The sequence below is a fragment of the Sorex araneus genome, chromosome 10, assembly GCF_027595985.1.
Source record: "Sorex araneus isolate mSorAra2 chromosome 10, mSorAra2.pri, whole genome shotgun sequence".
Lineage (NCBI taxonomy): Eukaryota > Metazoa > Chordata > Mammalia > Eulipotyphla > Soricidae > Sorex > Sorex araneus.
Genome location: NC_073311.1, coordinates 14,211,141 through 14,225,092, shown reverse-complemented (window position 1 = coordinate 14,225,092; position 13,952 = coordinate 14,211,141). Strand labels below are relative to the sequence as shown.

The window sequence follows — 13,952 nt, the reverse complement described above, 5'->3', positions numbered from 1 at the left end:
CTTTCTATTCAGTACCAAGATTCCCTAACTCTTCCTCCTTCTCTTTCCCTCTCTCCCTCCTTTCCTCTTCCCTGCTTCCCTCCCTCCCAATTATCAGCAAAATACAACTATGAAGAGTCTTTCTTTTTTTGTTTTCTTTTTTTTTGCTTTTGGGGTCACACCCGGCGATGCTCAAGGGTTACTCCTGGCTCTGCACTCAGGAATTACTTCTGGCGGTTCTCAGGGAACCATATGGGATGCTGGGAATTGAACCCGGGTCAGCCGTGTGCAGGGCAAACACTCTATCCACTGTCCTATGGCTCCAGTCCCTATGAAGAGTCTTGTTGAAGTCACAGACAAGGACAAATCACTGGGTCCAGAGGTGCATTGTGCAGCTCTCAAACTGATATCAACATAGGACATATGGGCACATCCTGTTCCAGGTAGGAATTAAATATTCTTTGGGGTTTTAAATTCAGTCTTAAACTCTGAAGAGGAATATTAGTTAATTGGAGTCAATAATAAAGAAACTTTTGCTGCTCACATTTGCCATTCACCAATCCACCCATTTTTTTTTCTTTGGTTGTGCATATTCCACAATGAGCTGTACTAGTGCTGTTTTGTAGTGAATGCCAGCCTGCATTGAATAATACTTTGGTTAACTGGACAAACAGGAATAGATTATTCTCTTTGATCATTTTGAACTTAACCAATGACAGATGTTTGAACATTGTTAATGACTAGCAACAAGTAAAACAATGCTTTTTTTATAGACCAATTTCATAACTATTTATACAAAGGTGTGAGGGCATGGGAGGGTTGTTTTGAATTTTCACCAAATCACTATAATCTCACAGTCTTCAAATGACTGTAGGGCCCAAGGTTTGTTACTAAAATGTGGTTCACTGTGACTTCTGATTATATTTCCTATCCCCCTCCAAAAAATAGAACGGAAATTAAGTTACATTTGATTACATTACAAATAAATCATTTGGGGTCTGGGCAGTAACTGTTGTGTATGTATTGTACAGGGCAGGCTCTGGGCTACTGGGTTCTGGCCCATGGCTTGTCCTTTGATTCTGTCTGAGTAACTCATAAACATCAGGAGAGAGTTAAATGCGCACAAATACACCTATATACTTTCATGATGAATGAAGCAAACCATCTTCTGTTGATATGAAAATACATGGAAAATTACATCCCTTAAAACATCAGTACAATACATTTCTTCCTCACAGCAATATTGCCAATGTCAATATATCAAGTTTCTGAAACTTTAGTCAAGGAAGCAAGGTCTAGCTGGGAGGAGCAAAATAGACTAGTGACCCATTTCAGAAGTTCTCAACCACATTTGTCTTGTAGACCACATTGCTGGTGTCAAAGGACACAAACTATTTTAATTTCTCAAAAGCATTGTGCTGACAAATAACCTGGGGATTTTCTTAAAATGATGCTTCAGATGATGAGAGACAGAGGGGAAGTTCATTTCATGAGCAGTTGAGAGGCTGCTGTGGTCCATGGGCACCAATGGATGGCAGAGGAAGATTAATTGGTGACCGTCTAACTCTATCTGCCCCAGCAATCAGTAGAGTGATGAAGCAGATGTGAACTGTATCAATTAAAACAAACAAGGTGATGCCTGAGTTTTAGTTCATCTTCTATGTGCATTATCTGTTTACACTGAAATTCAAAGCATGATTTTTGTGGTTTAGGTTTTCAAAAATATTTGGAATATGATGAGTTCAGATTATTTTCAGATCACCAAGGGAAGCTACAGAATACTAGTCTTCTTGGTTTGCATGGAAGAAGCATTTAAGTCTAATAGCTAAACCAGCTGCACAACAGCAATGCTCAGAGATTCTGATTCAAGTTCATCTGGGATGCAACCTTGGCTTTGGGACTCAGCAGATGATGTTACTCCACACCCAGAGTAAAGAAGCCCCCTTTAAAAGGGCACAGTCTGGTTATGTGTAGAGCAATATGCTCACAGCCTCTGTGGAATGTCAGATACTTCTAAGATGGACTAAATTTGAGACAGAGGAAAAGGAGGAACCACTGGTAAAATGGCTCATTACATTGTCTAAGCAACAAGAGCTGGCTAACGAAGGGAGCTGGGTAACACCTCCTGAGTGTTGACAAAAAGGATGAGATAGTCTTTGCTATTCTCACTGACAAGGAAGTAGAATGAAAACAAAACTATGGCACAGAAAATGGAGACTGGGTGAAGAAATGCATGTTTGTAATGGTCATTTGACTTTAATGCTTTAGAATTTGAAATTGCTTAAAGGAAGCAGAAGAAGCACTACCAAATGTTTTGAACAAAAGTAAAACTTTAAGGTATTTTTTTCCTTCTTGATAGAATAGAGCTTATTCCTGGCTCTGTGCTCAGGGATCGCTCCTGGCAGTGCTTGGGGAACTATATGAGCTACCGGAGATCAAATACAGGTTGGCCATGTGCAAGGCTGTGTGCTCGCCAGGTCCCAAATCCTAATTCTTATATCAAAGTGCCACAGGGAAAGTGGCAGAGCAGCACACATTGCCAACAGTTATCATCTCACATGGGTAGATATTTACCTTGAGCAAAGGGACCTCTAACGAATATTACGTGACCAGCTGATGTGACCCACGCTAGGGGCTAAGGATCTATCTAGATGCTTCATTTTGGTTGTGATAAGTGACAGACTGGAAAGTTAACCCTTGGCTTTTTCACAGGGAGTACACACTTATAAGGTTTCAAGCGTAATTGCTTTTGTGAACCAGAAACCAAATTCAAGAGACACCTGGTGAACAGCAGAGATCTTGACGGTAAGAAACTGAATCTGAACACCTTTATCAGAGAGGCACCACCCAGCTCGAGTGAACAAAAGATTCATGGTTTTCTCTTTCTCAAAGAGTTCACTTCTGTGTGTGTTCTGTTTGTGATCTTCTTTCAGCTGATAGTGGCTTTTGGTTACATACTCTTATCCTTCTATCTTCTGCCTGCCTCACAGCTGTTTCAAGTCCCTTTTGGCCAAAGCTATTATCTTGCTTTCAATTCAGTCACTAGACCCTGTGTCCTTACACAGGCAACCCTACTTGGGAGAGTTTAGATTCTTTGCCTGTGGCTTCTTCCCTTCAGGAAAAGGCTTGTGCAACAAAGGGAGAATGATACCGTGATGTCATTAAGGAGCTCCTGAAAATGCCACAACCTATTGATTGCTACAAAGGGACCCTTGTGGGCTTGTTTATCTATAAGGTGGTGAAACCTAGGAAGTGATCCTGTTTGGAGCAAAAAGCTCAAATGATCTCAAGTGCAGATATGCTTTCAAAAAAAAAAAAGAAGAAGAAGAAGAAGGAAGATCAAAGGAAGAAAGTATCATTTCCAAATCTCACATTCTTTCTTCTTTTCTGTTGTGTGTTACAAGCATTAAGCAAACTATAAGTAATCATTAACCAATGGTTTCTTTACAGTGACTTTCAACTAGCATCTATAATATTTATTTCTTTTAAAAATGCATTTATGTCCCACAGCATTCTCAAGCAGAACCCAGTATTTTGTTGACAGATGAGATCACAGTCTAGGTAAGATGAGAGCAGAATTTGTACCTAAATAGACAAGAAATCAGGCAATACACTGAAAACACACAACCAATGAGATGAAGACTATTGACCAAATATTCAAGGGATAGTTCTAATAAAACACTGCTGAAAAGCTCTTACCGCCCAAGTTTGAAAACATCTAACTGGTATGAAAGTTCTTTCTGTAGTAGCTACTGTTTCTTTATTCAGAGGTCCTTAGTCATTGGAGAGTGGGAATTCAAGATGAAAAACTGGGTGGTTTCAGTAGGAAATACCAGCACTTTTAACTGGGCCTGTATGTGGTTATATGTGGTATGTGAACCTGAGCTGTATGTATATGTATGTGTGAAATTGTTTGTGAGTATGAGTTTGTGAGTTGTTGTTCTGGTACCGGTGGCCATTTGAAGGTAGATCAAACCCTGCATCTCACATAGGCAGGCATGTGCTCTACACTTGAAAATAAAAGAGTCAGCAATAAGTGCCTAGCACTGTTGGGTGTGGCCCCCCAAAAAGCAAAAAAACCCCACAAAAGATAGACCATTAGATTTTGACCTACTGATGTGAGGATCCCTAATGTATACACAGAACTCAAGTTTTATTTTTGACCCAGGAAATTTTAACACACGGCAGCTCAGCTAATTTAAAACATGATAACTTGAGATGTCAAGATGTCTAGATTGTGACACTCATTTTAATAGACATATGAAAATTTTATTTATAATTTGAGTTCAGGAACTAAAAATTATAGAGGAATGCAGGACATGATCATAGAAATAGATATTTTTTTTCTGAGATACCGGGTTATAGAAAAGGCTGCTGATTAGAAGTGTTATGATTAAGTCTCTGTTCTTAATTCTAACGCTAGTCCTATTCACATGTATTGTTTAGGGATTATATGAATTGTTGCTCTAATGGAAAGTTTCACTCACAACTTACTTAGGTCCCCAAGTAAGGAAGTTACTAAATTGGACAGTTGGATAGAAGCTCAGAGCTTCTTGCTCCATTCTTGAGGGGTCACTCCTGGTGGTGCTCAGGGGACCATATGCAATGCCAGGGATCAAACTCAGGCCTCTTGCATGCACTCCAATCCATCTATTTATCTCTGAGTCAATTGGAATTATTTTGTTCTTCTTTTTTTTTTTTTTTGCCATACCTGGTGATGCTCAGTAGTTACTCCTCACTCTTCATTCAGGAATTACTCCTGGTGGGCTCAGGATGTGAGAATTGCTGGGAATTGAATCTGGGATGGCCATGTTCAAGGCAAACACCCTACCTGCTGTACTAACACTCCAGCCCCTCCATTGGATATTTCACTTAAAATTTTTTTTTATTGAATCACAGTGATAAACACATTTACGAAGTTCATGATTGGATTTCAGTCATTTAATGTTCTTACACCCGCCCCTTCACCAGTGTACATTTCCCACAAATGGTCCTAGTTTTTCTGTCTCTCTGTCTCTGTCTGTCTGTCGCTCTCTATTTCTCTGTCTCTCTCTCTCTCCTTTTGGGCCTTATGGTTCGAAATATGGATAATGAAAGGTTATAAGGTATATCCCTTTACCGACTTTCAACACTCAGTTCTTGTCCAAAATGGCCATTTTCAGGTATTATTATCATGCTGATCCCTTCTCTACCCTAACTGCCCTTTGCCCCCTTCCACACACACTTCTGTGGCAAGCTTCAGTTGAACATTTCTATGCTTTTCCCCGAATTGATCCTGAGAACATTTAAAATTTCAGCCATACTTACAGGGATTGAAGACTTCGCAAATTCTGTAGAGCTTCTGTGGGTACCTGTCTGAGATGATTATTCTGTAGCATGCTGCACATTAAAACAAATTTAAAAAATATTAAAGTTAACAATAATTATGATAATAATTAGTAGTAGTAACTGACCATAGCATTGCTCGGCAGTTCTATAGAAGTTTAGAAAATAACAGAGCAAATCATACAATTTTGATACAGGGGAAATTAAATTTCTGTGGGGAACAGAATTAACAAATGAATACAGAACATGAAGCAATTGAGAGATCGTAGGACTTAAACAAACAAACAAACAAACACGGATTTGGGTTAGATGACAAGTAAGAGTGAGATTTCATTTTGGTGAGAGATGGTATCTCTGGGGAGGTGAATTTGAATTGAGATCAGAAGGGAGTCAGCTGGCAAATCCTGTGGACATCTGGGCAGAGTTGCCGAAGAAGAGGAAAGAATAGGGGCAAAGGCTGTGAGGCCGGAGCTGACTTCATTGATCAAAGGAGCAGCCCAAAACTAGTCGTGAATGAAGAGGAGGAAGTGAGAACAAGGGACTGGGAGAGAGGCCCTCGGACATCTTGGGGCGACTTGCAGGCCACAGTAAGGATTTATCTCAAATGTGAGGAGAAACTTTGGAAGGATTTAAGTCCTAAGGAAAATGAGGTGATCCCAGGTTTTTAAAAGATGAATTACTCTCCGATGACTACATAGATTAGACAAAGTGGAAATGAGGAGAACAGTAGGAAGTAATTAAAGCCTCGCTTCTTGAACATGGCCATGTTTTGATAGAAATTAACTTCTTCTGGTGAAATATTTGCATTTTTTTCCTCTCCGAGGTTCAATAGCTTTTTCTCAGAACATGGGGATTACAGAATGGAAACACCTGGCTGCCATAAAATAAAAATATATCACGTGAGTGGAAAAATAACACGGGAAATGTTCCTAGCAGATCTCTTGTACTTTGCTACCTTATACATAAATGCTTATATAACACTATAATTTTGTAGCTCATTCTACTCCACTCCGCCCCTAAAATTTCATGGTCCATGTAAGCCAGAAGTAGACGACTAGTTTAGGAAAACAGGCACTTTAAAGAAATGTTTCTACTTATTAGATCATATACTTGCACTTGGATTTCCAAAGACATTTGCCTGGTTCTCTCATCTTCACAGTTAAATTTATTTTCATTAGGTGACCAGCTGGGATTTAAGTCCAAAGCTTGATGAACTTCTTATAACACTTTGGATCACTCTCTTGGGGAATATTTGCTGAATATACAAATGCTAAGATTCACAAATGGGTTCTCATATACTCTGCCTCTTCCCTGAAACTAGCAGGGAGGCTTTAGGGAAATCACCCAATCTCTCTAAATCTCGGTCACTAGTTATAGTAACCAACTCTTGGGGCTTGTTGTGAAAATCCAATGAATGAGAGTATACAGAGCAATATGTGCTACACGGGAAGCATTCAATAAAGGTAAGACCCTTTTTGTATGAATTGATTTGATTGATGTATGCCTTCTCAAATAACTAGTGTGAACATATAGTGGATGTGACATTTCAATTACTAAGACTGCCAAAAAAGAAAAAATTAATGTCAATGGTTCTCAAACTTGAGTTTCCATCCAATCTAAAAGACTTATTGAAACATAGATTGCCTTAGCCCTAGGTTTCTGGTTCGACAGATCTGGGTAAGGGTCATAGAATTTATAGTTTTAGTAATCTCCTAGGTACTGGTGATGTAACACACACAAACACACACACACACAAACACACACACAATCTATATAAGTATATGTAGCTCTATACCATATGAAGTATGTCTAATAGAACATTTTCACCTGAACTTGAGGACTCATGGAATTTAGAGATCAGACTCAGTTTTGAGACTTAACAAGGACACCATTCGCTTTCCTGTCCTTTATGTACACAGTGGAAACAGAATAATCATTTGAGGGGCCGGAGCGATAGCACAGCAGCTAGGGCATTTGCCTTGCATGAGGCCGACCTGGGTTCGATCCCCGGCATCCTATATGGGCTCCCCAGCACCGCCAGGGGAAATTTCTAAGTGCATGAGCCAGGAGTAACCCCTGTGCATTGTCGGGTGTGACCCAAAAAGAAAAAAAAAAGAATAATCATTTGACCTGTAAGGCATGTGAGGATTAAAAGATGAAGGTTCTTTATAACATTTTAATATATACAATATGAGCTCATAGACGAATGAACTGTGAAAAATATTTGGAGATCTTAATAGTCATGTTTTTTCTTACCAGTGCTGAGATTCTTTTTTTTCTAAATAATGTAATTGTCATTTACATTCCACTAGTTTGACTCAAGTTGTTTTATTATGTTAAATTTGGATTCAGAATTTAGTCCTATGGTAAGTTCCTCCCAGCCGGGTAGTCTCTTTCTTACCTTCCTAAAAACCTCTAAAAATTGAATTTAACTAACATTTAACTAACTTATGAAGAAAGGCAAACTATAGCGGAGACACAATTATCTCACTGTCCAGTTTGAGAAAATTATAACTTGAATTACATGTTTTGCATAATTACCAAAATATTAAAAATTTACATTTCTATATTAGTTTCTCCCAAAAAATTTAATATATCAAATAATTTAAACTTCACAAAAATGTACTCCAATTCACATGTAAATTATGATAAACGTAAGTAAGATTAAAAATAATATAGTTAATTGATGTCTACATATATCAATTCGTAGGGAATGTATCATCAATAAAAAGTATGCATTGAATTGTTCTTTGTTGCTTCACTAAGAAGCGAAAAAAAATGTGATTTCCCTAAAACATTTGGAAATGACTACAGGGATAATGCAGTGCTTTGGGGGCTTACCTTGCATGTGGTACTGCACGGTCTCTGAAACACTACTGGAAGCGAATCCCAAGCACTGCTGGGTGTGGCCCAAATTATCACTCCAAATAAAATAAAAATAGCAATAAAATAAAATAAAGTAGCTAAAAAATTGGAGTAAAGGGGTAAAGATACTTATTACCTCTTCATTTTTAAGATTTTCATAGAAGTAACATTGGTTAAAATCATTATAGAAGGCTGAGGATGTGGTAAAGCACACGCCTCATGGTCTCCCATGTGAAGCCCTGGGTTTGATCCCTGGCACAGCAAGCAAACAAATATGATATTGATTTCATCTGAACAGCATTATAATTGGACATACATATTAACTACATTACGTTAGCCATGAAAAATCTTGCTTAAATTTACTGCCAAGCAATTAATGAGGTTAAGAGATTTTTAGATCATTTCTTGTTATTAGTAGATGTAAACTTTTTCAGTAGCTTTATTTGTTTGGCTTCAGAAAATGTAGCTTAATCTAGCTTTAATAATGATAACTTTTTAAAATTAAATTTTTAATTAGTGAATCACCGTGAGGTACAGTTACAGACTTACAACTTTTCGTGCTTGTGTTTCAGTCTTACAATGCTTGAGTACCTAATAATGATAACTTTTAAAGCAAGCTTGAGCGATCTTCCAGTGACCTTTTTGACTACTTCTAGCAGTAAAAATATCAGTGTTTTTAAAAATACTTAAGTTCTGATGTTTTCCTAAGGAACTTTTATTTAATTACTTTCAAATGACAAAATAAGAACAAGTTATCTCCAGTATATCCTTATAAGTCTCCAGTGAGTTAATTAGAAAATTCTGGTTTTTGTTTAAGATATTCCTATGGGGGACAAAACAATTAAAGGGTTTATAGCACTATGGGGTGCAATTAAAACAGAAAACATCCACAACATGGCTGCTGATTTCTTTTGCAAATATTTTTTCACTTAGTCCAGTGGATATTAGCAGACTGTACCACGAGCTGAATACTTAGAACTTAATGTTTATCATTCACTGATGGGCAAGAAAATAAAATGGGACACATTCTCTAGAAGCAAATGATGACTTCATATGTTCTTTATTTCTTACACGAAGGAGCTTGAAAATCTTCTCTATTTCATACAGTATCCTTATGTTATTTTATTGACACTTTTTTTGGGTGGGGGTATGAGTTATTTTTGGCCAACTGACCTAATTAAGAATACAGAAAAGTAGAAGGAGATGAAAGGGGACTTTAGAATTGATGGCCTGAGTTTTCGATCTTCCTTTAGCCCAATTGTTCTTTGTTTAGATACCAAGAAAGTACTAAACTACTCATACTCTATTCTGGGTCTACATGGACTTTACATGAGACAGGGAATTTTGGGTAGTGGTGACTTTTGTATGGTTAGTTTCATCCATCATGGCCATGAAGCTCTGGTTCTGGCAGAGGATGTCAGGGCCAAACTCCATCCCTGAACAGCTTAGTCTTCTGCTGGGGACTGCATGGTTCAGAGCTTCACAGGATTAAGTATTTTATAACACAAAGTCAAAGCATATTTTTTTTAATGGCTAACACTATGAGATGAATAATCTTAAATCTTAGGGCTCTTCAAAACCATGGCAACAAGATTTTAAATTAAAAAAATGGCCCTGGAGCTATTGAGAGAGTACAGAGGGGCAAACACTTGCCTTGTTTGCAGCCAACTTGGCTTTGATCCCAAGGACCATACAGGGTCCCCTGAACAAGAGTGATCCCTGATCCCAGAGCCAGGAGCAAGTCCTGAGGACCACCAGGTGTGGTCCTCAAACGACCCTATCTCTGGATGGCTATTACTCTCTTTCTTCTCCACCTTGATGGATTGGATTATTATTTTTCTCTTCTTTAACCTCATGTCCTCTTTATTTATACAGGTTTGAGCCCCAGATAAGTATTACTTTTACATTTTCTTTCTCATATTCATTAGAATCAGTTACTTCTTTCTCGAAATGACTTCAGACTTTATAAAACATTTGAGTTTCCAAGAGGGGGAAGAGACAGGTTTTGTTTATAATCTTGTTTATTATTTTCTCCTGACTGGTGGTTATCAACTTGATGAGACCCATTTTTCTCTCTAATAACAAATATTACTGATTTTATTTGTTGTGGGCTGGAACGATAGCATAGTGGTTGGGCATTCGCCTTTCACATGGCTGACCCGAGTTCGATTCCTCCACCCCTCTCGGAGAGCCCGGCAAGCTACCGAGAGTATCGAGCCTGCACGGCAGAGCCTGGCAAGCTACCTGTGCGTATTGGATATGCCAAAAACAGTAACAATAAGTCTCTCAATGAGAGACGTTACTGGTGCCCACTCGAACAAATCGATGAGCAACGGGATGACAGTGACAGTGACAGTGATTTGTTGTGGTATGAAGGATAGTCAGAAGTCAAACAGAAAGCAAGAGAAAGTGCTCAGAGGCTATTCATGGCTTTGTGCTCAGGACTGACCCATGGAAGTACTTGTGAAAACATATGTAGTACTGGGGATTTGAACTCGAGTCAGAGTGATGCAAGGCAAATGTTCCATGGGAGCCATAGTACAGGAGAGAATGTAAGAGAATGCTTTATGCTGGTCTGTGTAGCAGCTCACAGGACAATTTACTACAGCCAACATCCAGAAATACAAGGATATCCCTACAAATATCCAAAAGCATTTTGCAGCAGGCATAGCAGCCATGGCTCAGAACCTGGCTCTAATGCTGAAATAAGGTGTTTGAATAACATGAATTCAAACGGTGTGAGTATAAGTATACACAAATGTTTTTCAATAAAGACAGGAAGTACTGCAAATGTGTTTTTCTCTTTCTTATAATGCTTTTTTTTGTCTAGCCCACTTTATTTTAAGAATGCAGTAGATAATAGTTTAAGAGGCAAGTTATGTATTACTTGACTATGGGAGGTGAAGACTTCTGGTCTTCAGTGGGCTAGATTAATAGTTACATTTTGAAGAAATCAGTGCTGGAGCAATAGTACAGTGGGTAGGGCACTTGCTTTGCATGTGGCCAACCTGGTTTTGATCCCCGGCATCCACTATGGTCTCTCAAACTCACCAGGAATGATCTCTGAGTGCAGAGACAAGGGTAAGCCCTATCTTATTCCTTACCAGCATTGCTGGGTATGGCCCCAATAAAACAATTTTTTGTTTGTTTTAGGAAATCAAAAGTGATAGGATTTTTCCTGGTATCCCTAGCCCCAAGTTGCTCAAGAGTCGGTTTTACTTTGAAAAGGTTTACAACTGAATTTGCCTCTATAGTGTTGTCTTTAAGTCAGCACAATAGAGAGAAGAGCAAACAGAGTTCCTGGCAAGAAATCTTGCCTCATCCTCACATTGAGATCGTGTTCAGCTGTGATATGTGGGTACGCCAGTTCCTGTTCACATCTCTTTCTTGGCTCCCCATCATGCCTAGAATATAATAAGGAACCTGTATCTTGGCCATGAACTACTACTACCTATAACCAGGACCTTTCCTGTCTTTTCTGTATTACTGAGTGCATCATAAGAAAACTTTGAAGGTAGTGGGGAAGTGGGTTCTCACTATGTCAGCATCACAGAGATTAAGTTAGTAAATGATCAAAATACATAAACTCTTCCCATTTTTTAGAACACACAGAGAAAAGAAGGAACTTCTATACAAGTTTGAGTTATTAAGTTGACTATATAAGAGCAAGCAATTTTAGATATTATAGTTAGAAAAGGAGAGATGAAATGGTTTTCACATACATGTAGCATGTTTCATTGGTACTAAGGAAAACAAGAATTCAGATGATTTATTCCCATGTCTTTCTGTAGCTTATAACAGGGACTTGATCTTTGCAAATTAATTAGCATCCATTTGGCACTAACATCAGAATACAACAAATATCCCCCGTTTACTTACAGAACTTTAAGACTGTAAAGGCCAGCAAATGCTCCCGTGGGAATGTATGTCAAAGCGTTTCCGGCAAGACGTCTGTGGGTTTCAAGGAAGAGGAGAGAGAGTGAGCATAGCTCTCTTCATGGGGAATTCATTTAGTTGTTAAAAAATGCAATGCAATTATGTTCAAACCACAAATGCAAAAAGCAACTGTAAGCAGCCTTGTTTTGTTATAGTTTGCAAACATTTCTATAAATTGCTTAAATGAAGTGCTGGCAAAAAGAAGTGCCAAAGAAGAAATATATTATAATATAGTATCTATTTTGCAATAAATCATTTAATACTTTATGATATATAAAGCTGTTTTGTTTTTTTTTTTTGCTTTTTGTGTTATACCTGGCGATGCACAGGGGTTACTCCTGGTTCTGCACTCAGGAGTTACTCCTGGCAGTGCTCAGGGGACCATAAGGGATGCTGGGATTCGAACCCGGGTCGGCTGCGTGCAAGGCAAACGCCCTACCCACTGTGCTATCACTGCAGCCCCAATATATAAAACTGTTACAAAAAATATTTGTACAAAAGCTAACACCAGATAGTAATCCCCCAATAATAATGTCAAAATGTCATATGACTTGTAAACTATACTTTATGGACATAAATTAACTAAATAATCATAAATATCTCTGTGGCAATTATGCCATAAAATACCCAACTTGCACATTAAATTTGGAAAATAAGAATGTAGACTACCAAAGTCAGTTTCATTTAAACTTGACCAGAAAAAGGTAGAGAAGCTTAATTAGTTTACCATGTTTTTATTGAGCAATGCCTTAAAACACGAAAAACAATAGCTAAAAGTTTTTAGTGTGAAGATATTAGCACTTCTTATTTGATAAAAATTTTTGACATCATTAACTAATAAAATTAAAAAATTCATTTTACCTTTTTTTCTTAGCAGGAAGCACTCAAATAGACACAAAGTTTAATTAGGTGTGGTACTAGAAGCCTCTGGAACTTTGAACAGCCACATCAAAGCTGTGACCTCAATTTTTCATGGTGTCACAAAATAGAAAATTCAAGAACAACTGAGCTGACTCAGAAGAGGGAAGACTATTTTAGAGACTGACTCACATCTTAGAATAGTGAATAGAACTGGGGATCAAGACACGATGATGCACTGATGAATATTGGGCTTGGGGCTAAGCATGGGAAGGATCCATTGGATAAGAGCTTATTTTGAAGGCCTATCACCTCAAATTTTTATATATATACATGTATAAATATATGATACTGTTTTCATATAAGAGGTCATCTAAACCCAAAGACTCATTGACAAGACTGAAGTAAGCCATATGTGAGTTATGAATATCTGGAAGGGACAGAGAGACTTCCAAGAGGCTCTGCTTACCTTGGGTCAATTGAACTAACTTGCTTTGACCTGTTAAGTTAGTCAATATTTTTGAGTCTCATTTTCACCTTAATAATGTAAAATGTTAAGACCATTTGGTTTCTAGCTCCTTGGCTCTAACATTTCCCATCCTTGTTTTGTGTTTGTACCTGATTTTCCTTCCTTTCACGATGTAATTATTAAAAAAAATCAGATAGCTCCTGAATTGTATTCATCCTGCTTTTCTCCTCTTGCCTCAAGAAGTGTTTTTCAAGCTATAAATAAATTTACTGCCTCAGGATGGAATTAGGGAAGAAAAAAGAACAAAAAAATAACAGGATGCATTTTCTACTCTATTAGAAAAGCATTGTTTTTTTTGAAATCTTTGTTTCCAAATATATTTGTGAAACCAGATTGAGGGGAAGAAATGAATTTCTTCTGAATATGGCCAGAAAGATTTGAAAGATCTAGCCGAGAGCAAGATAGACATTCTAGAAATATATGCTAATTACATGTAATCTGACAAATATATATTTACATA

At 37.9% G+C, this 13,952-nt stretch overlaps 1 protein-coding gene across 2 annotated transcripts in view; it reads right to left on the bottom strand.

Annotated features, from left to right (window-relative positions):
• The window catches only part of LGR5 (leucine rich repeat containing G protein-coupled receptor 5), a 136,107-nt gene that overhangs the window by 41,751 nt on the left and 80,404 nt on the right, over nucleotides 1-13,952 (bottom strand). For both annotated transcript variants that reach the window (XM_004602671.2, XM_055118604.1), the window contains exons 3-4: nucleotides 12,049-12,120; nucleotides 5,287-5,358 (exon numbers count right to left, since the gene is read on the bottom strand). In XM_004602671.2, coding sequence (XP_004602728.1) covers nucleotides 5,287-5,358; nucleotides 12,049-12,120 — 144 coding nt within the window. The remainder of the gene's footprint in view (nucleotides 1-5,286; nucleotides 5,359-12,048; nucleotides 12,121-13,952) is intronic.